Below are 27,106 nucleotides of genomic sequence, written 5' to 3' on the forward strand. Positions count from 1 at the left end.
AACAGAGGGATTTATCCAAAATGACTTAGGCCTAAGCCAAATAGTTCAAAAAAGAGAAAAAAATATATAGTGCTATTTTAGTAGGCTATTATTTTAACATTTTTAATTAGCTTTTACCTTTATATTGCCAGTTTTAGTATGTGCTTGTGGTCGTCTTAATCCAATATTTCATATTTATAACACTTTGTATTTTACTTTCATCTTCATATCAATTATCTACAGACAATCTGTAGTAGTTTTACTTTGTTATCAATAGAAACACTGATATATTATCAATCTTATTTTATAATTCAAACTTTTATCTGCTCATAGAGAGAATACTAAAATGTAAGTGTGTGTATATTCAAACTTCCCTACAACTATAAACTTTTCCATTTAGCAACAACAGTTCAGAGGGGAGTTTATGTTTAGTAAACCACAAAACCTTTTTTCTTTTCTTTTTTTAGCACGTTGTTCATTTTAGGGGATTCTGTATCATTAACAGGTTTTAGTATCATATTTATGGATTTATTTACCAAATGAGTAAGAACCTTTGTTTGATAGGGAAGCGGGAAGTCTGTCACTTCTAGTTCTTTATTCAGATCCTCCATTATCACTCGCTCGCGCTTCAAGCCGCTAACAAGAGCAAACCGGTTCGCCCCTTCGGAGGAAGCCGGTTTCAGCTAGTGCGTCACCTTGGAAACCACGTCACTATATATAGGGCTGAGAGCGAGCGCCGGCTTTTACTCCGACAGTTCGTCAGTTGATCATCACCATAGCCGTTTGTGCGCGAGGAGAACAACGTTATTAATTTTCAACTGTCTGATCTAATGGGAACACTCTTTGTAAATGCGTTTTAAGGTGAGTTATATTAAATTATTGAGTGAAATTTAGCATCATTATATCCGTTATGTTAGGATACACTTTCAGTATGGTACAGTCTAATCATAAATTAAGAAACTAGCCGCTAGTTGCATCGCTAAAAGTGTTTTTCTGACTTTAAAAGATCGCGACTTGTGTAGTTGTGGCGTATGTTATGACATAATGGCCTTCTGTGGTGTGTGTGAGACTGTGTGAGTCAACGTGGCCGGTGTGTGTATCACGCTTTCTTGCGTAATTTTAACTCCGGCTTTGATAAATGTTATAACTAATATCTTTATAGTCGGAACCAGCTGTGTTGACAAGCGCGAAGTAACTTACTTGTATATCTTGATTATTTGGTACACGCTAACCGTTATTCTCAAGATCAAGATCAATGAATGAAGTCAGTCAGGAGTCTCACACGCTGCAAAGCCTGACTAGCCTGAATGACTGCATTCTATTGGCTGAGCTGAAATCGGAAGCCGGCTGGAGTTGATCAGTGATTGGCTGACTGGAATGCCTGTTATAGTTTGTGCAAACAGAGCGTTTCCTTATTGGGTAACTGGTGTGGTCGCGCTCTTCAAAGGGGAGGGACTAAATTCACTGCCTTTGCGTAAATGCCCGGCGTCTTGTCCAAAAATGTGTGCGGGTTCCAGTTCCGTTGGGAAACAATTTCCCAATCTTACACGATATGATCTGTCTGTTACGATAAACGACCAATTTCGTGTTGTAACTTTAATACACGCAATGAAAGTTTCACGAAATTCACACGCAATGTGACTTACCAGAAACTTCGTATATTGGGCTGATTTATTACATTCTCTTTAGGCTTTAATAGACTGTACTCATTTTTCTTGTCATTTTAATCCTTTCAGAATTCTTGCTTGAGAGAAGTACACACTGGCCCTGGCCTTGAGGCTTATCTGAAAGGATTCAACTTCACTGGTGAACCTCCCTGGCTGTCTGACGTCTGTTAGCATATTAAAATCCCATCTCTTCCATTCATCTGGTAAGCCATTATAAGTGACAAAAAAAAAAAGGAAATTAATGTGGGAATTAATAGGATCTGGGGATTAATAAGCTATGAAACCCTGTTAATGGGTTAATACGAGTTGCTGAGAACTTTGCAATTCTGAGAAAAAAAGTCGGCTTTTTTTTCCTCATAAATGGACTTTATAAAAAGATAAAAAGTCGCAATTACCTTTATTTTTTTATTATGTGTCAGAAACAAGCTTCCATAACAAACATTTCAGAATTTTTTTCCTAATAGCTTTAAAAGCTTTTAAAAAAGTCATATATGAGATGCTTTCCTTAAACTTTGTGTTTATTTAGTAACTAAAACCATTTAACAAAAACGTTTCTCAAAATAAATTTAAATATGAATAAAATGAATGCTAATTGCCAAGGAAACATTCGTTGTTTTCATTTAGTTTATCCTGATGTGCTAGAATAACTAAAACAGAAATAAAACTCTAAAAAAAAAACAAGTAGGCCTATATAAACTTTTTTTTAAATAAACAAAAATTGCACCATAAAATTACTGAGACTTTAAAATTAAAACGACTGTGGGAAATGTACAAAATAAAAACTTTTGATAACTCTAATGGCATCTCATTGATATTAAAATACTAGATTAGTGGAGACTGTCACTGCACAGTAGCTGTGATAGTCGTCCTGTAGTCATTGCAGCAGAGATAAGGTCTCGTTTGAGGACATGTGGCTGTTGAATTCCAGGAAAGACTATCTGGCAGAGTAAAGGCTGTTATCTTAGAGGCCACCTTTTATAACACGCATTTTCTTTTACAGTTTCTTTTACAGTTAATTCTTGAACAAACACGATGACCACACTGACTGGATCAGACTTTGACTTCACCTTCCTGGAGGAGGGATTCTGTGCACGGGATATCGTGGAACAGAAGATCAACGAGTCGTCCTTATCGGTGAGTTAACCCTTTCTTTTATACCTGCATTCCTACCTCTCCGCTTAAGGCAAGGAATGGTGTTGTTTTTCGTCATATTTCGAGGTTTGGGGCATTTTTTTTTTACATGAATGTTGTCTTTCCACTTGTCTGAATAATATATAATGTATATCTTCTGCCTAATTTTATACAACATTTTATTTCATTTTATTTATTTTTTTCTGGTTGTTGACCGTGTTGTCTGATTTATGGAGTGATAAACTTTAATATGTCAACAAGATAAAATAAAATAATGCTCATTTGTTTATTTTAACATACTATTTCAGAAAACTTGTAATAGAGAGAATGTTTGCAATTCTTAATATAATCAGTCAGCTGGGAAGTATGATGTCGTTTTTTTTGTTTTTAACCCTATTCACCTGTGGTGTCTTGCTTTAATTGCTGTAAAAATTTATAAATGTTAATATAAAAATATGCCTCCTTTTGTTTATGGAAAAGGTTGTGATGAAATGTGACACGGTCATGTAATATAATTCCATTTGTTCCTAAATGGGGCTGCATATACAGTCAAGAGTTCTGATCGCATCTCTTCTCTTCCTTTAGGATGACAAAGATGCCTTCTACGTGGCTGACCTGGGAGACGTCCTGAAGAAGCACCTCCGTTGGTTGCGCGTTTTACCCAGAATCACTCCGTTCTACGCAGTGAAGTGCAACGACAGCAGGGCTGTTGTCACGACGCTGGCGTCTCTGGGAGCGGGATTCGACTGTGCGAGCAAGGTATGTGGAAGAGTCTTCATTCAAGTCCCTTAAATCGCAAACGTGACTTCTCCATGTGTCTCAATGACCTCGGCTGCAAAAGCCAAGTATGTTTAGCAGCTTTAATCCTGTATTAACCTGACTTTTAATCCTCCTCTCCTCTGCTAGACGGAGATCCAGCTCGTGCAGTCTGTGGGTGTGGACTCCAGCAGGATCATCTACGCTAACCCCTGCAAGCAGGTGTCTCAGATCAAGTACGCCTCGGCTCACGGCGTGCAGATGATGACGTTTGACAGCGACGTGGAGCTCATGAAGGTTGCACGGTGCCATGATAGTGCCAAGTGAGTAACGTCACCAGGAAACCATTTCTCACTTCACCACAAATAACATTATAACAATACTGCAATTATGTTTGACATACAATTTACTTCACTATTTTAGTAAATATTTAGAAAAATGTTCAACTTGCAAAAAAAATGTAATATAACAAATCTGTTAAACTTAAGAAATGAACTGTTAAATAAAGATGGTAAAATAATGAAGACTAAGGCTGTGCTCAGGTGTTCTCAATCAAAATGAAAGTCCCACTCAAGACACTTAACGGCCAAACAGAAAGACTTGTGCCGATAATGTAAAAGGTTTTCATGACCATTAAACCCGTTCTCTGTGTCTGCAGACTGGTTCTCCGTATCGCCACTGACGACTCCAAGGCCGTGTGCAGGTTAAGCGTGAAGTTTGGTGCCACGTTAAAGAGCAGCCGGCTGTTGCTGGAGAGGGCGAAGGAGCTTGGGCTGGATGTGATCGGAGTCAGTTTCCATGTGGGCAGCGGATGCACTGATTCTGAGACGTACAGGCAGGCCATCTCCGATGCACGCTGTGTATTTGACATGGGGGTGAGTGGCCTTTTACTGGAGAAATTAAAAAAACACACTCATTTCTGCGATGGTGTATAATTAATCTGAAAAATGCATTGTCCACCAGGCGGAGCTGGGATATAACATGACCCTGCTTGATATTGGCGGAGGCTTTCCAGGCTCAGAGGACACCAAGCTGAAATTTGAAGAGGTATTATTATTATTATTATTATTATTATTATTATTATTATTATTATTTTTAAATCACCATCTTAACTTTGGGTGATCAAAGACGTTTAGATGATAAACTCTTGTTTGTTTTTTGTGGTTTGCAGATCGCTGCTGTGATTAACCCTGCACTGGATAAATACTTCCCTGCTGACTCCGGCGTGAGGATCATTTCTGAACCTGGCCGCTTCTACGTGGCGTCTGCATACACGCTGGCGGTCAACATCATTGCCAAAAAGGTCATCATGAAGGAGCAATCAGCCTCTGACGGTAAAAGCTAACATCCAAAACCATGTTTGTTTCTAATATTCAGCAATATTATCGATTTAACTGCACTGACACTATCGGATAATAAAATTTTTACTGAATTGAGATGGGTTATGACACTGATTTGCACCATTGTCACTGTTATTGAACAGTCTTCTGTAGAGCTGCTTCTAGCTGAATTGAATTTTTTGCTTTTTGTAATTGTTGAACTTTGCAGTATTGACATTATTATTGACCTGAATTGAATCATCATTGGAGCGCCACATGAGTAAATGTGACTTGACTGACTTGGTTTAATTTTTTCCCCCACTTCAGAAGAAGAGGATGGGACCAATGACCGAACCTTGATGTACTACGTGAATGATGGCGTTTATGGTTCCTTCAACTGCATTCTGTACGACCATGCGCATGTCTTGCCCATTCTGCACAAGGTGTGGAAATGAGTTTTAGCCCATCAGATTATCCTTTTAATTAAATTTTTTATGGTTTTCATTCTCTAAAACTAACCCGTACTCTCTTGTAGAAACCCAAGCCTGATGAGCGCATGTACCCATGCAGTATTTGGGGACCCACCTGTGATGGGCTCGACCGCATTGTGGAGCAGTGCAGCCTGCCGGACATGCAGGTGGGCGACTGGCTGCTGTTCGAGAACATGGGTGCCTACACTGTAGCCGCATCCTCCACCTTCAATGGCTTCCAGAAACCCGATATTTATTACATCATGTCCCGAACCGCCTGGTAAGTTGGGTTTGGGAATCCATTTTCATGATGTTAACTGTTCTTTAAGTTCTTTTGTTTGATGTAGACCAAACACCTTACTAAAATGCTCTTGTTATGTAAAATAACACTGCATTTCTTAAATATTTAGTTTAAAATTACACATAATATTTTTAAATATCTAAAAATAATACCCCTATCCAAGCAAAAAGTATGATTATTGGGTAACGCTTTACAATAAGGTTCATTAGTTAACTACCTTAGTTAACATGAACTAAGAATGAACAATACAGCATTTATTAATCTTAGTTAATATTAATTTGAACATTTACTAATACATTAATAAAATCAAAGGTTGCATTTAGTTAATGCACTGTGAACTAACATGAACAAACAATGAACAACTGGATTTTTATTAACTAACATTAACAAAGACGAATAAATACTGTAACAAATGTATTGCTCATTGTTTGTTCATGTTAGTTAATACATTAACTAATGAACCTTATTGTAAAGTGTGTTACCGATTATTGTACTAAAAGAGTGGTTAATGGAAGAGGCTGTTTCTGACTGACTGATGTTTCATTGTAGGCAGTGCATGCAGCAGATCCGTGAGCAGGGGATTCCTCTTCCCGCTGAGGAGCAAAGCACTGGAAACATGCCATCTCACTGCGGGCGCGAGAGCACCCTGGACGTGCCAGCCAAGCCAAGCCCGACTCACGTGCTGTGACGCTCTCTGACGACCACAGCTAGAGCCAGTTCTCATTCAGACAGCGTTTACCATGCATTTCACACCACAACACTGTCTCGGGGTCCATTTCCAAATGTGTGCTTTTAAGTTACAACATAAGTTTAATTAACTATTCTAAATGCAGCTCTTTTGCCTCTTGTTTGTAAAAGTTGCAAACCCTCAGACCTGAAGACGCACAATTTTGTCTGACAGTCCTGTGGCTGTTTTTTAATTTAGTTTTTTCCTACTTTTTTTAAAATATATATTTACATATATACTTGTAATTTGAGGCCAGATACTTGGGTGGAGGATATGAGGGAGGTGTACATGTGTCTGATATTCTGTGTGTTGGAGGAAGGTCTATTCCTGAACTGATTCCCCCTCTTAAACATCCAAATGGAAGACACGCTACTTTCCGTGGAGCGTTAAGAGTTTATTGGGAGAACATTTCATGAAATAGCTGCTTTTCGATCTCGCCCTCCATAAAGACACGTACAGATTTCCTCCTCAGTGACCATTTCTCTTTTTTTACTTGATTATTAACTTAACGTTAAGATTATTGACCTGAAAAATGTATTATTGATTGAATTGTATGCCACTGATGCATTTGAAGTGGATATAAAAAGAGATGGGACTGCATTTATATTGCTTTCCTATGGAAACATTTTTTTTTTTTAAGTTTTGTATTTTTATATAAATAAAGGTAGCTGTAAAATGATGAATTGTCTTGTTTTTCATTTACATGCCCTGTAGCCTTTCAGTATTTTGCATCTGAATACGTGCACAAAGATTCTGGGTTACAAACACTGAAACAAACCAGGAGTCACTATATATGGAGCACAATGGGGAAAAGCTTGTCAAGTGAATAAGCTTCATGGCTGTTCATGATTTCTGATAATTCATGGTGCATGTGTGCAAGAAATGCAGAACTACACACTTACAGGTTTTTTTTTTTTCTTCTAATTGTTTACACGCAATTTCTGAAACTATGGCTCCATTTCCTGGAAGACCACACAACCACATAGCATGCAGACAGCTTGCAAAAGGTCACATCTTTTGCAAAAGCAAACACTTAATCTAAAACTACTTTAACTGTGTGTAAACAAATGTGTTTATATAGTAACTACATGCACGCATCAAATGATTAGCCATAAATGTGTCAAACAACATGTGAAAAATCTAAAACACTTGTGTCTTGTGGAGTGTACAGGAGTTTGTCATAGCACTCACACATTTAGTGTGAGTTAAGTATAACATTTAAAATGTATGTGCACAGATACACTGTGCATTCAGTCCATATGCACAATTGAATTTTATTGAAATGAACCGAATAAACACTGAGCTGAACAAAGACACTGTATTGGCTTGCTAGAGCTGCTTTACAGCAGAATTTGCATATGTTATTAATTGTGAAGCTGCTTTGAAAAGTGCTATAGAAATAAAGGTGACTTGATTTGCATGCATATTCAGTAAAATTGGCTTCTAAGTGAACAAATTAGGTATATTTACACTATATGAACAGAAATGCAAGGATGTAAAATAAGTTTTGATTTCTAAGAGAACGATTTATGTGTACGTGTTTTCACACACGAATGCTGTTTGTAGGTCATCAGTAAATGTGTGTCATTTAAATGCCAGTGTTTTCAAATGAAGCACAAGAGCTGTTAGTTTTGAGTAACGTGTCCAATGTAGAGAACTGTTTAGCTAAATGTTATATTTTTTTACAATTGCAAACTGTAATGTGATGTACAACAGATAATGTGCTTGCAGTTTTTCAGATTTGGTCTGAAGATGATAAGATAAATGAGTGAACGCTTTCTCTGAGTGGGCCTCAAGTTCCGCTTTTAGTGTGTAAGCAACTCTAGTACAGAACTGTAATGACTGTAGCGCCGTCTACTGGTGATGTTTGAGTATTTCTTACAGTTAAAGGCAACAGGTTGGCCCACATCTGGGCCGTGTGCAATCCAGATGTGGGCCGGATCTGGGCCGACACTATGTTGCTGTCTGGGTTGCTTCATTTTACTAAATTCTTTTGAACGGATCATTTCAATTAAACAGACGGTTACTCAGTTATCTCTGAAATATAAATGTTAATTCATTTACCAGCCTTTTAAAGTGCCTCAAAATGACCATATCAGTGGACTTTTGGCACAAAAAAAAATATATATTCTATGCATTTGTTTTTACCAAGGAAGGCATGCACACCTTCACCGTTATTTGTTCTTCATACATTACCCTTTTAAAACAAAGTGATGCACATTAGGTTTGGATTCATTGTATAGTTTTCCTACACAGCGTAATATTTAGTTACACTTTATTTTAAGGTATCGTAGTTACATTGTACACGAAATAGCGTACTGAGTAATATTAATTAACTACTTGTAGGCTATACTTAGAGTTACGGTTAGGGTTTGGTTTAGTTACTTGTAATTGTGCATAATATACTACTGTTATAGTAAGTATACTACATGTTGTAACATAACTACGTCACCTTAAAATAAAAAAAGTGTAACCTAATATTTGACTAAACTTATTACGTTTGATAACCCTCTACAAAAAAAATAATAATGGATTATAAATACTGATCAATAACATTTAATATTTTGGCTTTGATCAGTTATATATTTTCCTTCACTCTGCAAAACACATTGTTTCAAAGCAGCTAATGTTAATGTTTATAATACCTTAATGCCTTACAGTTCACATTTAGGTAATTGAAATTTTCAGACTGATTTGACATTGATCAACCTGGTCATTTAACTAGATAAGACGTGGAAAACACACATAAACAAAGTTATCTAATCATGTTAACATTAGAAATTATATTACTTTTTGTTTGGAACACGTCGACATGAATTTTGATCATTTTAGCGATTTAGAGTGGCAACTGATCTCAGTTTTAAAAAAAAAGGAAGAAAAAAAAAGAGAAAATAATAATAAACAAAAAAGTGACGCATTCTTTAAATTATTTGCACAAGTTGTAAAAACCGCTTCCGGGTCCGGGAACATCCTCATCATCAGTGACGACGACAGTATTTCTCAAACTCACGGAACAGGGAGTGAAAGAACATGAGGTAAATACTGTGGGGAAACATCCGACCACGAGGCTGTGACTCAAGTGAACTCAATAGTTACGAAATCTTGCATAATGTATACATTTCTTATTTAATTTAATTTAAATGCATTTCTTATTTAATCCTCCATATGAAGGTTTATGTGCTCGGATTATTTGATTAAACAATAGTTCTGAACAAGACTTGTATACTGGTTTGTATACTGATTATTGACGTCCATCCCATCCGTTATGGGAGAGTGTTTTTACAATGAGAGAGCAGGGCACAACCTAACAATTTTGGACTTTCTCAGTTTGTGTAAATCCACTCGGGGTTCAGTGAATTTATTTTTTCTCACATGTCTAGTTGTTTCATTAATACAGTGTACACTTATTTCTTGACAATACCCTGCCAAAAAAATAAACCTGTTTTTGAGTTTGACAACAAACACTCCCGCAAAACACACAACTTAATAATTAATCATTTCTCAACATTGACTCTCAGTCTTTATTCACCCTTTTTCTCATGGTTTTCAATAGAATTAATAAAAGTATAGAATTAAATAGCATAGTTACATCAATACAATAGTTACAATACACCATGTCCCATCTGGACAACTGGAATTTAAACCCGGCTAGTGTCTTCTGCTGGTTAGATCAGCATTAAAGAAACATATAACAGCTAGCCTATAAGATTAAAATAATATAAGATTTGTCTGATTTTAAATAAACACAAAAAACAGAGATGAAAAATTAACCTAAGTGAGAAATTTACTTTTGCTATGGTTAAATAAATGTGCAGTGATATCTTGCAAAGATTTTTGTAATTTTGTCTCTATATAGTGTTGATATAGCAACTAGTAAAAACACTAAGTGTCGTCATGTTGGCGTGCGTGGAAAGTTTTAAACCATGCGTGTTATAACTAGCCCCACATTATGCCCCGCTATAGGCCTTCCATATGGGACGCAGGAACCTTTTGTGCACTGCAAAGTCCCATAGATGTTAAAGGCTCTTCATGGAACCATCAATGCCAATAAACAACCTGTATTTTTTAATTTATTTTCTTAAAATATTTTAATTAAATTTTTACATAGTGTAACAAACTAGGAATACAAAGAAAACCAAATAATACAACTATAACAAGCCTAACAAATCAACTAAACAAAACTGGAGTGGCTAACATAAAGCATAATCACAGATTCAATGGATTATTACAGTGAGAACAATAATAATACACTATTCAGACTGGAAATCCACGAAGGGCTGCCGTACAGTTTGGAATTGGCGATGAGATTTGGACACGTATCCTCTCCAGTTGTTTGACATGAAACAATTCACACAACCAAGCTTTAAACCATGGAGAGTCTGAAGATTTCCAGTTTAAAAGTATAATTTTTTTCACAAGAGTCATAACCATCAATAGAGGTCGTTGCTGAGATTTTGGAAGAGTGATTAATGTCTCAGAAGATCAGAGAACTGCAAGACCATGGGATGCTTAACCTACTTTTGGAGAAAAATTAAACAGTTTGGGACAAAACCAAAACATACGTGACAAAGAGCCCTAAAAATGCTGGGTTGTTTTAACCCAATTTTGGGTCAAATATGGACAAACCCAAACATTGGGTTAAAAATGTAATTTAAAAATGTAACCCAACGGCTGGGTTTGTCCATATTTGACCCAAAGTTGGGTTGGAACAACCCATCATTTTTTAGAGTGTATTTGTTTTACATCTGTCTCAGACTGGAGAATTGTATATTTTACTCAATTTAGTTTTGGAACAATACAGTCTATGTATGTACCACTTTAAACTCAATCAACATGTGCCTCACATTTATTGAGCAGTCTTGAATGTTCTTGAGACTTTCATTCCAGGTTTCATTGGACACTTCTTCATCAAAGGCCTTAGCCCAGGCTTCTTTTATATCATTTGTGTTCACAGGCAGTTGGAAAGCATTAACACAGCGTGAAACCAAATGTCTAGAGCTTGGATTTACCATAAAACATTGCTCAAATTAATTAGACCTTGCTTTGTCAATAAATTCTGGAATAACCGTTTGAACATAATGTCTCACTTGTAGAAACCGAAAAAAGTCGCAACCTGGGAGATTAAATGCAGATTGCAATTAATTAAAAGATGCAAATGTACCATCTATATAAAGATACCTAAAAGACATCAGGCCTTTGCTTTGCCATTCAATAAAACCTCGGTCTAGAGAGGGTTATACGTGATTGTTATGGGTGTAAGGACAGAGACGTCAGGCGACTTAAGATGTTTCCTTATTTGATTTAATATTCGTGTTGAATTTTTACATTTAAATTGGTCCTAATTAGTTTTGATGAGGGAGACACTTTGGAAAAAAAAGTTAAATTGGGAGACAAGATGTTGTTAGAGACAATTTCTCTATCCTAAGCCATAGAGGATCAGCCACTGAGAAAGTTTCACCAGGAATACCCTTCTGCCAATAAGATAAAGCCCCTGGCGTTTGCTGCCCAATAGTACAATGTGAACACTGGGAGCTCTAGGCCTCCCATCTGGGTGGGTTTCTGTACGTTTTTGCTATCCGGGGGGGGGTCTTGTAAGCACAAATAAACAGTGTGATAATTCAATCAACAAGCTTGAAAAAAGATACAGGCATACAAATAGTTACATTTTTAAAGAGGAATTTTGGTAAAGTGAACATTTGAATTGCATTAATTTTGCCAATCATAGGCAGCAGAAGGAGCCTCCCCCGCTCCGTGTTATCTTTTAATTTGTCAATCCTATCTTAAAAATGTTATTTAAAGATTTGCTTAGGGATATTTGGAACCACAATGCCAATGAATGAAAAGAGGTCTTCGAGTGTTTTGAAAGGCAAGGGACCAACCTGACTGGGATTTGTGTGTCTAGCAAGTGACATAAACTCGCTTTTGGACCAGTTAATAGTAAACCCAGAGATTTTACCAAAGGCATTAATATAATCAAGTAAATGGGGAACTGATTTGGCTGGATCAGAAAGATACAATAACAGATCATCAGCATAACAAAGCTTCCAAATTTCCAATCTTTATGTATATGTGGGTGACTTCTGATCCCTACTGCTAGGGGTCCCAGCGCAATATCAGAAAGAAGAGGAGAAAGAGGATCTCCTTTGCCTAACTCCTCGACACAACTCAAAGGGGTTAGATTTGTTAGAATTTGTAAGAATGGATGAAACAGGACATAAATGTAGAATTTTTACCCACTTGATAAAATGACTCCCAAACCCAAAGTGCTCAAGCGCTTCTAGCATGAATAGCCACTCTATTTGATCAAACGCCTTTTGGGCATCTAGTGAAATGATTGCTCCTGAGGCTTCCTTACCACGATCCTTTAGTTTATTAAGAAGGAGACGAAAATTGAAAAAGGAAAAATGACCAGTATGGTCTGAGTGTAGGCCTACTATTGTTGTGATATTGTTTTCCAAGTCTGTTTGCTAACACTTTTGTTATTACCTTCTGATCAACGTTAAGAAGCGATAGGTCCTACACAAATATTGGCCTCATATAATTAATTAGGGAGTCTGCCTTTGTTATACGAGTCGTTGATCATCCTCAATAAGTAAGGGGTTAGTTTTAAAGAGAAGGCTTTATAATATTCACATCCAAAGCCATCTGGACCTGGTGCTTTGCCAGACAGATAATACTTGATGGCCTCTAAGATGTCTGCTTCAGATAATGAACGTTCTAGGTCTTCTTTTGCAATTTCATCTAATTGGGGAAGACTATCAAAAAAAAGAATCGTACTCCTCTTGACTAACGTTGCAGGAATAAAGATTAGAGTAAAAATCCCTAAAACATTCATTTATTTCAGCTGTTTTTGACTTAATTTGATGAATTGTTTGCTTTGCTTGCTCACCCCTTAATTGTCTCGCTAATCAAGTTTCTGGCTTATCACCTAATTCAAAGTGTTTTTGTTTCAGTTTAAGTAAGAGATTCTCATTTATTTTGCCTAAAATGTAATTACATTCACATTTAAAATTCAGTATCTTATTATAATCTTGTTGTAATCCAGAGTTTCTACGTTTCATGTTGTGAGTAAATGTCCAATTATTTAAAGCCTACTATCGCTATTTTTCAACATAATACATATAATGACATTTACACACCCAAATGGTATTAAATCGAGAAAAAAAAAACACTTGAGGTTCATCAGTATTTGGACCATATATATTTAACAATGTAGTATGCTAAGAACTAAGTCTTCCTGAAATCATGACATATCTGCCATGAGAATCAGTAGTCATTGAATTAAGCTGAAATTAAATACTCATCCGAAATAAAATATATAAATATAATTATAAATTCAATATACCTGGGATATCCAATTCGACCCTAAGTTTGTGTTCCTGTCCCACAGCTATATGTGTTTCCTGAAGAAATAACATGTCTGCTTTCAAGGCCTTGAGATAGGCAAACACTTTGCCTCTTTTAATGGGGTGGCCAAGCCCTTTAACATTCCAAGATGCCAAAGTTAAGATTTCTTCTATTGGTTTGACCATTCCCTTTCATTTCACTCTTGTACCACAAGGTAAAACCACCATAACATGCCTCCTCCACAAAAAAACAACAACAAACAAACCAAACCTCGAACTTTTAGCCCCCCTGTCCCACCCCAGTGCCTCAATTGACTTCCCCAAACAAAGCATTATGGCTCCCCCTAGTGACTAGAGCACTGGATACTTGAAGCAGAGTATCAAATTACACTAGCACTCCCAATAAAACTAATTAAAACAAGATAGGAAAAACAAAAAATACAACTCCACAACCTAATATGCACTTACAGTCTCTATACAGACTCTATTGTCCTACTCAACAGAATTTATTCTTGATCTGTCATAGTGACTGGCCTTAGATTTTTGTTTATATATAGCTTTGCGTCCGTGGGAGAAACTTCCATTATAAGTGATTATAAGCTCAGCAGGGCAGAGCACGACGCACCTTAAGCTCTCTTATTGATTGCATCCCCTCGCCGAAGCTCTAATGTTGTTCCATTACCTCAGTCGTGTAATCTGGGAAAAACAGCACCATACGCCCCTGGGAGTCAAGCTAATGTCCCCGCCGAAGGCGTAGAATGCACTCTTTGTCCTGACAGTAATGGATCCGTGTGATTATTGCGCGTGATCTGGCTCCTTCAGGGGGCTTTGGCTGTGGAATTCGGTGCGCACGATCTGTGACTGGGGGATCTGAGAAGTCTTCGCAAAGATGCTCGATGAGCTCCACCACAAACTCGGTTGGCCTACCTTTTTCAGCTACTTCTGGGAGATCGACAATTCTGATGTTATTACAGCGCGATCGGCCTTCGAGATCGTTAAACTTGGACTTCAGCATCTTGTTCTCTTTACTTAAAGGAGTCATAATGTAGAAATTTCACTTTTCCACGTGAATCAATGTATGTTATGATTGCATAATGATTGTACACTGGCCGGGAAGCCGATATTTAAAAGTGAAGCGTTTGTTTACCTCAGGGTTTGTAAAAAAGGCCACGTGCACGCGCACGAAAAAACGAGATTTTGATTTCTTCCCCCTCTTGACGTCAAGACGGGGGAGGATATACCAAATATGGACACCGCAAACCTATGCCGCGGGAAGCCCGCCCCTCTCCCCCTCAGATTCAGTTTAGTTGACTCGAGAAAGATGGAGAAATCGAGTGCACACCTGAGATGCTCTGTGGTTGACTGCCACAAACAACATGCAAATGTGTTTTATCTACCAAAAACGGACGAAACTATCAGGGAACAGTGGAGGAAATTCATTTTTAATGACGCTGTCCCAACAACTCTTTCAAGTGGCGTATCGTTAGGTGTGTGCGCTAAACATTTTACACCGGAATCATTTACAAATTTGGGGCAATATCAGGCGAACTTGGCCTCGAAGCTCCGTTTGGGAAAAGGTGCCATCCCATCAGGGACTTGCCAGAAATTGAAAAGGTAAGACTGTGTTTTTATTGCTCTACTGTGGTTAACAAATAGCAGCTAACTGCTAATGCGGCTATTGTATGTAACGTTACCTTCGAGGTAAACACGGGGAATGGACTCTACGAATGCTAGCCACATCTTTCCACTTTGTTTTACACTAGCAGCTACAGTAGTGACGGTACAGGAGTCCATGCTCAGTGGCTAAAACTGTTTAAATGCAAGTATGAAAACAATATACCACTAAACATTATTAGCCAAACTCATGCAAAACATGCAGTTTGAAAATAGCTTTCAGTTAGTGGGGCTTCTGTAAGAATGTATCTGGAAATGGTGTATTTTTTCTACGACCAATCAACGCGCCCCTCATTTGCATTATTATAATGACCGTCCACGACAGCCAAAACATCGCATCAGATCTCGCGAGACAATAATGCCTTTAGAAATAAGGGTCTGAGGGGCTCTGTGTTGATTTTTTTTCCACTTTTCTTTTTTAGAAGTGCCTGAAAGACTATAATAGAGCATTGGGTATCCAAGGTAACACAACATTATGACTCCTTTAAAGGATAATTCCAGTATTTAGCACTTTGAGTCTGTAAGACTGAAAATACTGGTTGGGGCCTGGTCTGAGACAAAAGGGCCCTGCTGGCTAATTAACATTCGACCTCCCCCATACAACCTCACTTCCTCTCAGAAACAACTAAGAACTCACACAAGAACATGGTTTAATGTGAATGTTTATCATTGACTGTTATGTTTTTGGTGTCATTTGAAATGTCTCAAAGTGAGTGGTACAGATATCTCATATCTAGATAGATAAAATAAAAGGAAATAAGGTTTATAGAAGTTTAGAGAAAACTGGTTCAGAGATAAGGCCAGATAAGGCAACCCCCCTTTTGTTGGATAGAAACATATCAAATATATGTGATTAATGTATTGCAAATTTAACCAACCAATACTTTGCATGTTTGAGGACAGAACACGTGATAACCTTCCCCGTGTATTGGTGAACCGGAATTGGACCAATATATCAGGCTTTACAAGTCTCTTTTCTGGTTTGTTTTGGATGAACTAGAGTGGTGGACACAGAAATTTTGACGATGGGTCCTGTCTCGACTTTTTGACTCGTTTAGAATCGCCTTTGACCGCTTCAGAGTGGCTGGCTACGGGTATGCATGAACATGTCCTTAAAACAACCCTTAACATTCGTTTTCAAAACTGTGCAACTCACCGAGTGGTTAGTGGTGTTCGTTGATGATTAAAAACAAGTAGCGTAGCGAAATACAGTTTCTGTCGTGTTTTATTTGGCATTTTGTAAAATCCCATTGATTCCTGTTGGAGGACTCATTGCTCGTTGATATTACTGCGCTTCAGACTCAAATATCGAGCGGAAGTTTATACGCGGTTGTGAGGTATCTGAAAAAATAGTTCCACTATAGCAAATAACACGGCTTGAAATCATACATTGCGCCGATATATTTGTTTTTAATTATCAACGAACACCACTAACCACTAGGTGAGTTGCACAGTTTCGAAAACGAACGTTAAGGGTTGTTTTAAGGACATGTTCGTGCATGCCTGTAGCCAGCCACTCTGAAGCGGTCAAAGGCGACTCTAAACGAGTCAAAAAGTCGAGACAGGACCCATCATCAAAATTTCTGTGTCCACCACTCTAGTTCATCCAAAACAAACCAGAAAAGAAACTCAAAGTGCTAAATACCAGAATTATCCTTTGAATGTATCCAGGGAAGTTTCCAGAGAAAGGATAGGAGTTTCATGATCACTGGCCTGCACCTCTACCGTCTCGACTCTCTCATTTAACTCTCGTTGCGTCGTTTGTATGGCTCGAAGAGTCGCTCCTAGTTTATCGAATCGCTCGTCCAAGGCACTGATAATCTTATCCAAAATCTTCTCCATCATCAGCGACATATATTTTTCTTCAAGCCCGAGGCCTGCTACTTAGACATCGCCATTTTGTCAGTAGCATCAGGCTGCGGCTGAGAGGGTTTAGTGCCCTGGGGATGTTTTTTGATGGCATCGACAATGCATAAAGTTCAAGTGTAGTGCTATGGTTGTCTAGCCCAACTTTTATCCCATTTAAAAGTAGTTTAGAGATGACAAGATTACAATTTTATCAACTTGGATGTGGAGGAGTTGGCAAACACGTCTACCTCCTACGTTGCTCCATAGCGCCTCCACAACCTGTATTTTTAAGAGTGTATTGATGGATTAGGAGCTTATGATGAACACAGGCACACATCGGGCATCATTGGTAAATGGTTGTTTAATATTCAGTACCTAATAAAAAAGGAGATTTTATGTGGTTCTTATAAAAAAACAAGAAACTCCCGCACACTATCAATACTTGCAAATGAGTATAAAATTTTTATTAGCAACGGTTCGGTCTCACGACCTTCAACAGGCATATACAACTATTCAAACTCAATCCCATTTAAAATGATCACATGACCAATCACCGTAAAGATCCATTTGTAACCAATTAAGCTAAATGACTGAATACATAATCAACACCACATCATCATAAACAGTTACAAACATAATTGTTCATCAGACTTTGTAGGAACTGCTTTGCATTGATTTGTGTGAGCTTTGCATTTGACTCCAGGGGAACCGATCCAAAATGTCCCAAAGCCTGTGCTGTCAGGCTTTGGGACAGGCTGTCAGGCTGTCCTCTGATTTCTCTTCTAGGGTGTCTTTAAATGATGCCAGCTCTCTGATGGTGCGCTTCAGAAGCTGGTCTGCTCTCAAGAGTGTGATTGAATGGGCCTGGAGTTGCTGAGAAAGGTTTGCAAGTTCAGACAGTGCATCGTACATGAGTCCAAGGTCACACAGGAATGCCATGCTTTGCATGCAACGTTGACACCATTTGTTTCCTGAAGCTCAATGAGATTTTATTATTATATTATTATTACAGCATCTGTCTCAGCCAACACAGTCTCTGACACAGATCTCACCAAATTTCCAAGTAAATCCTGTCCACCCTTTTCAGTGAGCTTCTGGGCTATTTAGTGTGCCCCGATTGTCTCATGTCGTCGTATCTTGTTCCTCAAAGAGGCCAAGTTGATCTGTTCGCGTTTGAGGACTGGATCTTAAAGTACAGCCACTCCTCAGATATGGACACTCTTTTTCTGTGAGGATGCCAGTTGATTTTGTTGCCCTGCAAACAGCACAACCTGGAAGCAAACAAAATCATGACTAATTAGCATCATCATACAAGTTTTGTATCTACAGTATATTAGTAATAAAATCTGCTGAACAGGGCCAAAATTAACTCAAAAGTATTTAATAAACTGTTTACAGTCTCCACACTATGTCTGATAAATGCATGAAAAGCAGGCGAAAGGAGAAAAATGTTCTACTCTTTCAATAGCTAATTATCTGACAACTGTTGATAACTAACATTATCATATAGTAATTTGATGGTGTAAATGTTTTAAATTAATGCACATTTAAAGGATTAGTTCACTTCAGAATAAAAATGTCCTGATAATTTACTCACCCTTTCTTTCTTCAGTCGAAAAGAAATTAAGGTTTTTGATGAAGACATTCCAGGATTTTTCTCCATATAGTGGACTTTAATGGAGTCCAACGGTTTGAAGGTCCAAATAGCAGTTACAGTGCAGCTTCAAAGGGCCCTACACGATCACAGCCAAGGAATAAGGTCTTATCTAGCGAAAAGATAATTTTCAAAAAAAATTAAAAAAATAATTATATATATATATATATATATATATATATATATATATATATATATATATATATATATATATATATATATATATATATATATATACACACTTTTTAACCACAAATACTTGTCTTGCTCTAGCACTGCGATGCGCCACGCATTATATAATCATGTTGAAAGGTCAATCAGCAATGTAATGGTCCTCCATGGCTATCTTCAGTCAGTCATCATCAAATTAATCCCAGTTTTTATCCCAATGATCAACAAGTAGGTAGGGATCAAAGGCTTTTGTCATCTGATCAAATACAGGGAAATGCATTTTGTATGCCCGGTCTTCCATAGATGCCTCCAAGTTTGCCGAACTTCATTCCAAGTGGAGGATTGTTTAGGCCTCCATACCTACCTGATTTTCCTTATCCAGTATTATATCCATCTAGCTCAGCTTAATTGTATTCCTTCAAGAGTCGCAACGTTGCCTCCTAGAGATCTATCAGCTGGATTTCCTTATGCTTCTATTGGTCATGCACATCTTAACTTCCTTGCAACAGCAAACAACTAAAAAAGCTGTGGATCAGCAAGTTAATCCTTCCATTATGTCTCTTCAGAATCCTTTGACACCCAGAGTCATTACCTCTGCTTCAGCGCCTCAGGAGCAGCAAAGAGATGTGAATCAAATAACTGCACTTTCTCCAATTGGAATACAAATGTCGGTACCTGATCAGCATATGTCTATTCATTCAGCAGTGAATGTGCTTCATACGATGCCAATTTTCAGGTCAGCCCGTATCAGGTTTCAAGAAATGATGCAGCTGATGTCTATGAATATTAGGATTTGCCTTTTGGTGCTAAATGTAGCCCTTGTTGTGCCACATAGGCTCTCCTGTTGAGTTACAAGATGTTCAATGCATTCTTGCATTCCTTTTATGTGGAAAATTGCTTGCAAAGTTTTCCAAATTCAAAAGAGGCCAATGAGATGCTTATGAAGTTGCGTTCTTCCTTAGTTGAAGGAGGTTTTGAGATTCGGCAATGGGCCGGTAACCATGTCTCTGTGATTGACCACTTACCAGCAGAAGCGAGTTCAGTAGACACTGACCTGTGGTTAAGTCATGACTGCACAGATCCATGCAAGGGTACCCTTGGACTCAGTTGCCATTGCTTGCAGGATTACCTTGAGCCTAAAGCATCATCTAGTGGTGTATATTCATAAGATCCAGTCATCAGAGAGCTTCACAGCTTCACATACAACTGTGTTGACCTGGATCCAGTCCGAATCCTGCCGGTACAAGATCTTCGTGGCAAACCACATCACAGAGATTCTTGAGTAAAAAAAATAAAAAAACACTACTAGCAAAATTATATTAGGCAGTAATAAAAACCTAATAAGCCAAAGAAAACAGATGGGTTTTTAAAAGAGACTTAAAAATGGTCAAACTCGGAGCCATTAGAATTTCCACTGGCAAGTCATTCCAGAGACGCGGACCGATTGCCGAAAAGGCACGGTCACCTCTACGTTTAAGTCTAGAATGTGGAATTAAAATAAGATTCTGGTCACCAGATCTTAAGCTTCTTGAGGGGATATAGGTCAGATAGGTAGCCAGGTGCTTGATTGTGCAATGATTTAAAAACAAATAATAGAATTTTAAAGTGTATTCTAAATTGCACTGGCAACCAATGAAGGGCCTTTAAAAGTGGAGTGGCGTGATCCCTTTTTTTCTTTTTCAGAAGAAATCTTGAGGCAGCATTTTGAATCAACTGGAGACGGGCAATTTGGGCCTTAGAAATGCCACAGTATAACGAATTACAACAGTCAAGATGTGACGTAATAAAAGCATGCACCGCCATCTCCAAAGTCTTATCAGTAAGGAAATGTTTAATTTTTGCAAGTATATGGAGCTGATGAAAACTAGACCCAACTACTGAAGAAATTTGTTTGTCAAATTTTAAAGAGTCATCCAAGATAACGCCCAGATTCCATACCTGCGGGGACCTAAAAGCCGATAGTGATCCCAAATCCAGATTAAATGCTTTCGTATTTTCAGAAGGGCCAAAAACAATTACTTCAGTTTTCTCCTTATTTAAGGATAACATTTTTTGAGATAACCAGGATTTAACCTCATCTAAACAGGATGAAAGAGCAGTCATGGCCAGTGGATCATTTTTCCTAAAAGGTAAATAGATTTGAGTATCATCGGCATAAAAGTGATACGACACCCCATGTTTTCTAAAAATAGATCCCAGAGGTAGCATATATAATGAAAATAGAGAGGGGGCCAAAATCGAGCCTTGCAGAAGGCCACAGGGGAGAGAAGCAGTGGAAGATAAAAATTCTCCTGTCCTAACCACAAATTTCCTGTCAGATAAAAATGACTGGAACAACTGTGCCAGAGAGATCCACCCAATAGTTCAGTCTATTAATTAATACAGAATGGTTAACGGTGTCAAAAGCAGATGATAGATCTAAGAGAACGAGGACCACAGAGTTACCCGTATCAGTTGCCAAATAAATGTCATTTAACACTCTCACAAGGGCAGATTCAGTACTGTGGGCAGTTTTAAAACCAGATTGAAAGTGCTCAAACAGAGTATTTACAGCAAGGAAGGATTGAAGTTGAAAAAACACAATCTTTTCCAAAACCTTGGAAATAAATGGTAAAACAGAGATAAGGCGATCATTTTTTTAAAAATAGACAAATCGAGTGAAGGCTTCTTGAGGAGAGGTATGACAGTTGCCACTTTCAGATAAGCAGGAACCACCCCAGTTAAAAGACACTTATTTAAAAACGACATTAGACCCGGTCCAACCGAGTCAACAATTTGCTTTAAATACCTAGGGTGAATAACATCATGAAGAAAAGGAAGGTATCAACTTAGCAATAGTGTCACTGAGTGTCAGAAGAGAGACAGGTTCAAAGACATCCCAGGATATAGACAACTGTGGAGGGAGAGGCAGCTCAATAGAGGGAGTAAGAGTTACCAGTCCTACTGTAAATTAACTGCTTTATCCTTAAAAAACCTCAAGAAGCTTTCAGAAAGAGCAGCAGAGGCAACAGACAAAGTATTGACTGGAGGATTAACAACAGAATTAATAACGGAAAATAGGACTTTAGGTCTAGAGTGATTATGTAATATTAAGTTTGAAAAATAGGTTGCCTTAGCCGATTTGGCGGCTCTCTGATAAGCCAGTAAACTGTCTTTAAACAACTGTAGTGAGATGTATAGATTATCCTTCTTCCATTTACGCTCAGCCTTTCTACAAGCTTGCCTTAGCACCCGAGTCTCAGCGGTATGCCACAGTTCAGATTTATCTTTGTGCTTAAGAGGCTTTAGAGGAACAGTCTCATTCAATACATCAAGCCAGCCAGACGCTATTTAACAAACTCAGGTGTTCATCCGCATCCAGGTCCGCTAACGGAGAGTCCAGGAGTAGATGAGATTTAAACAAGATTTAAAAAAACACTGATTAAAACTTTCACTGAACTAAAGAGAGTAGACCCTGGACATAGACGGCGTTTTAGTAGAGACATGAGGAAGACTAGGAAGAGACATGGAAAATAAAATAGGCTCATGATCAGAGAGCATATAATCAGAAACTGTAATATCAGAAATATCGACCCCGTAAGAAAGAACAAGGTCCAGAGTATGACCGTGGATATGAGTGGGGTCTTTAACCCACTGTATCAGATTAAAAGCATCAATTATATTAATAAATTCCCTTGCCAGAGGGTTTGACTTACAGCAGACATGAATGTTAAAATCACCCACCAATAAAAAACGATACAATTTTATAACAATTTTACCAATGAAATCAGTGAATTGCTGTAAAAAGTCCTTAACTGAATGTGGAGGACGGTAGATCACCCCTAAGCAAACAGGACCGTTCCAGTCGAGATGTAGAAGTTGGGCTTCGAAGCTGGAATAGATATCCACAGGGAGGATGCGACATCGCGCACAGTGAGAGTTTTTCATCACAGTCACAAGCCCACCCCCTCGTCCATTTTGGCGAGGGGAGTTTAAAAATGTACAGTCAACCGGGACCAGTTCAGAAAAGGGGGTAAGATCACCATCCTTAATCCATGATTCAGTGATGAACATAAAATCCAAATTGTGTGAAGAGAAAAAGTCATTCAGCAGGAAAGTCTTGTTTACTACTAAATTATGTTTTATTAACAAAGTTCGGGAGGAGCAGGTTCAGATAATTAACCAAATTATGCACAGCTGGAGATTAATCAGTAATCAACTCAATGACAGAGTATAAATTCACAGCAGACCTATCTCTGTTCATTGAAAGTTTGTCAGCATCCCTCCTCCACCCCATCTCCTCACTTCCAGTTCCATCTACACTTACCAACTGGGGGGAGTACTCTGGGTTCGGGCCTAACTCCGAGCTCGGAGCCCTCTCCCCGGACAGCACGCCAAATACGCATAAACTTATTGTACTATTATATGTAGATGTGAACTCGTGAAACGAGCATTAATTAGAACCATATTGAGTGGAGGGACAGCTCCGGAGGAGAGTGACACTCTGCGCAGCGGCCACAGCACACCAGGAGCCGCTCCAGCTCTTCGGAGAAGACGGCCGGTACGAGGAAGACCGACACAGGGAACGGAGGACGGGAACAGGGGTCGAAGCAAGGACAGGTCGAAGCCACCGATGAGCCTGATCTAGGAGACGCCAGACCACGGAGTCGCCATAAGACGTCTCACAAAAAGGGCTTGGAATACAGCCCGCATGCAGACGGGCATTCAGCTTGATCGTACGACCTCCTCGAGACCCGCGTTTCCTCCGTGTTTTGCTTATAGGCCAACAACGGAGGCACTCCGCAATGTCTGTTGTAACACCACCATATGGTTTGTTAAAGATACACTCCACATCCAATTTGTAAAATGTTGATCTGATATCTAAAAGAGACTGGCGATCATAAACCATAAGGGCACCACAGTTTAAAAACCAAACAAACAACAGCCAAACTAGCAGACAGAGGAGCAACCGACGGCATGCCGACACAGGCGCCATCTTGAAACCAAAGTCTCCAAAGCCTAATTTGTCTCAATTCCATACCTGGTCAGAGTTGATTGCAGCAACTGTTGAAAACCTCTCTTTGGACTTAGGAGATGAGACCAAACCTTCTCAAACTCCTAAGTCCGCAAGCGGAACGATCTGTTAATACAGCATTACGGGTAACTTTGTACAAGTAGTCTCAGAGGAAGTTCTGTATACAGGGCTTGTTTAAATTTTGGAATTGCTTAACTCAAAACAATATCGGGTCTCTGTCTTCAAATATTTCAGACCCTGATCCCATCACCCCAAATACCCTAATGATGGAGCGGCGACCACAAGTGACGTATGCAGATTCAGAACTACTTACCCATAGAAAGTTGAAACACAGTCAAGTTCTTGCGGATCGATTCTGGGCCAGTTTTTATTAAAGATTATCTTCCAAGTCTTCAGACTCATCAAATGTGGAAACTTGATGGTAATCATATTGCTCCTTCTACCATTGTAGACAATGTAAGTTCCTTTTGCTTGTTTGTTTGATATGTTTGATATTTTGCATGCATTGAATTTTAGTTTCTTTAGTTTCGTTTCTTTGATCCTGCATAATTATTGCTGATTTGCATATATGTATGTTTAATTGTACATTTAATTGTTTCTATTTTGTTTATGGTTTTATTAGAAACCAACAATTACCAGCACTGTCATAAACGGAGAAAAAGAGGCCGATGGCTGAATGAGTTTGAATGGACTCACCATTTATTTTATTTTATTTATTTGTTTATTTGTCAGGGACAATGCAAAAGAGACACATTGTAACAGGTTACAATAACTTGAACCGATGTGTTGCATATAGGGTTTCTAGCTGAAGCTAATTTGCAACCCCTGTCCCTGGTTAGGCTACATACATCAACATTATCAAGAGAACAGAAACAAACACCAGAAACAACAATAACAATAACATTATATACATATATCTGTATGTGTGTGTATGTGTGCGTGTATGTGCGCGCATGTATCTATCTCTCTATCCGTATGTATATGTCCATTTATAAGTGTGTCTGCACAGTGACATAATCAGTGATCACAGATTTGGTTTTGTTTCAGCCAGTGTTTCACCTTTTCATTAAACGGTTTCAGATTGGTTAGTGTTTTTATTTCTGTTGGTAGGACATTCCAAAAATGTATCCCTTTTACAGAAAAAGATGACTGACCGAAAGTGGTTTTGCGCTGTGCCACCCTGCAGTTGCCATTTGCTGATCCCCTAGTGGTGATTCTATTAGTATTTGTTTTTGTAACATATTGACAAAGTACAGCTGGTGCGAGATTATTCACACATTTAAAAATCAATTTGATAAAAGAGAACTTAATAAAACTATCATAACTGAGCAAATTATACTTTTTCAGTATTATACAATGATGCCATTTCATTTGTTTTTGGTCCATTATTTTCAGTGCTTGTTTATATAGTGAAATAATTCCGGTAGCAACAGCCAAATCAGCCTAAAATTCCTTCAAAATTTCTACTCTGATATCTAACTAACTTTCCGCCCTCGACTCTAACCAAGGATACATGTTTTTAAATTCCATAGCCTGACTTTCAGTCCACAACGCTAGCCAGGAGTTCTCATCTCTCTCATCATCTGAAACAAGGAGATAGAAACATTGTATTCTGTTAACTACTGTACAGACACACACACACACAGCAGTCTCCGAGTTATCTCTCCCCTTATCCCGCATTTATTTATCCACCACAGTAACATTAGTGAAGTTAGCTAGTTCTAGATAGATTCAATATACCAACAATCCCCTGCTGTTACAGTTAGGTTAATGATAACGTATATGCTACTTTTACTTACCAGGTAATGTTACAATAGCATCAGGCTCGTTTTGTGTACCGCGTAGGAAAGCATCTGGCTCATTTTCTGAAACGTTGACGTTCGTGTCATCTGCTGCAGCTGTGGTGTCACCCGAGGTGACGGTGGCTTCAGGGACAGGCTTACGAAAACACTCAAAGAGCGTAGTTTGAGTTTGCTTTCGTTTCATATATCCTTTAGTGATTCACATTAGAGATGATCCCTTTCATTTCAAACTTCTGCCAAAAATGACCGCCAACCAACTGTGTTGTTCCTTGGTAGGTGACTTTCAGATCCAGGTCACAGGCCACGGAAGCCCCGATGGTCCAAAGTTCAGTTTTTCACAAAACAGACGGGGTGAATTTATGAATGAAAGTTCATTACAAATTCTGAAAGTTGTTACATATTCTAGCGCTTTTTTAAGTGGGTATACGAAACTCCTTGACATTTCCTAGTGGGTATATGGCATATACCTGCGTTTCATGTAGACTACACCACTGCTTTAAAAGTAATGCGTTACAATATTGCGTTACTCCCTAAAAAGTAACTAATTGCGTTACTTAATTACTTTTTATGGAAAGTAATGCGTTACATTTGCATTACTTTTTCTCATCTGGGCTAGGCTTGCTTTGCTTTTAATAACAAAAAGTTGTATTTTTGGCAAATGTAAAGCAGTAGCGGCTCCTGGCTATAAATTTAGGTAGTGCAGATTCTGGGTCTTAGCACTAGTTTAACATTTTATAAGCTTTATATTCTAATCGCTGAACACATCAGACACACTTTTGGTAGAATTCTAACTTGTGGTGCTCTAATGATGATTGACAGACTTTAGTAAACATGACAAACGCATAGATTGTCATCTAATGGCTTGTGTTTACCGAGTGGTACAGTACAGTACGCAATTATTTCTGTTTCAATTGTCAGAAGTTGTGAATGGTACCAAAATACCGAATCGTACCATTTTTTTGGGACACTTCCATTTGGGTACCTAGCACAGTAGTCCGGTACCTAAAGGGTGGAGCTAGACTCACTGCAGAACATTGACTGGTTGACAGAGAATCGTCACTTGCACGTGCTACAAGGGAATTGCAAATAAACAGTTGAAACACAATACAAAAGCAGGTTTTTATTTAGTTATATAATTTTCGTCAGAGACAAAATGTCATTGACGAAAATTTTGACAATCTTTTCGTCATCTGTATTCATCTATAATCTGTATTCATTGATAATGTATTTAATGCTGTGCCTAATTT

The 27,106-nt window shown here is 38.3% G+C and overlaps 1 protein-coding gene across 1 annotated transcript; it reads left to right on the forward strand.

Annotated features, from left to right (window-relative positions):
- Window positions 1-541: 541 nt before the first annotated feature.
- odc1 (ornithine decarboxylase 1) lies at window positions 542-7,029 on the forward strand. Its single transcript, XM_084392504.1, has 11 exons — window positions 542-840; window positions 1,716-1,849; window positions 2,647-2,780; window positions 3,363-3,536; window positions 3,684-3,856; window positions 4,192-4,408; window positions 4,497-4,580; window positions 4,705-4,867; window positions 5,180-5,295; window positions 5,388-5,602; window positions 6,173-7,029. The coding sequence occupies exons 3-11, from the start codon at window positions 2,679-2,681 to the stop codon at window positions 6,309-6,311; spliced, it is 1,383 nt and encodes a 460-aa protein (XP_084248630.1). The 5' UTR covers window positions 542-840; window positions 1,716-1,849; window positions 2,647-2,678; the 3' UTR covers window positions 6,312-7,029.
- The last annotated feature ends 20,077 nt before the right edge of the window (window positions 7,030-27,106 follow it).

The sequence above is a fragment of the Rutilus rutilus genome (genome assembly GCF_951802725.1).
Source record: "Rutilus rutilus genome assembly, chromosome: 21".
NCBI lineage: Eukaryota > Metazoa > Chordata > Actinopteri > Cypriniformes > Leuciscidae > Rutilus > Rutilus rutilus.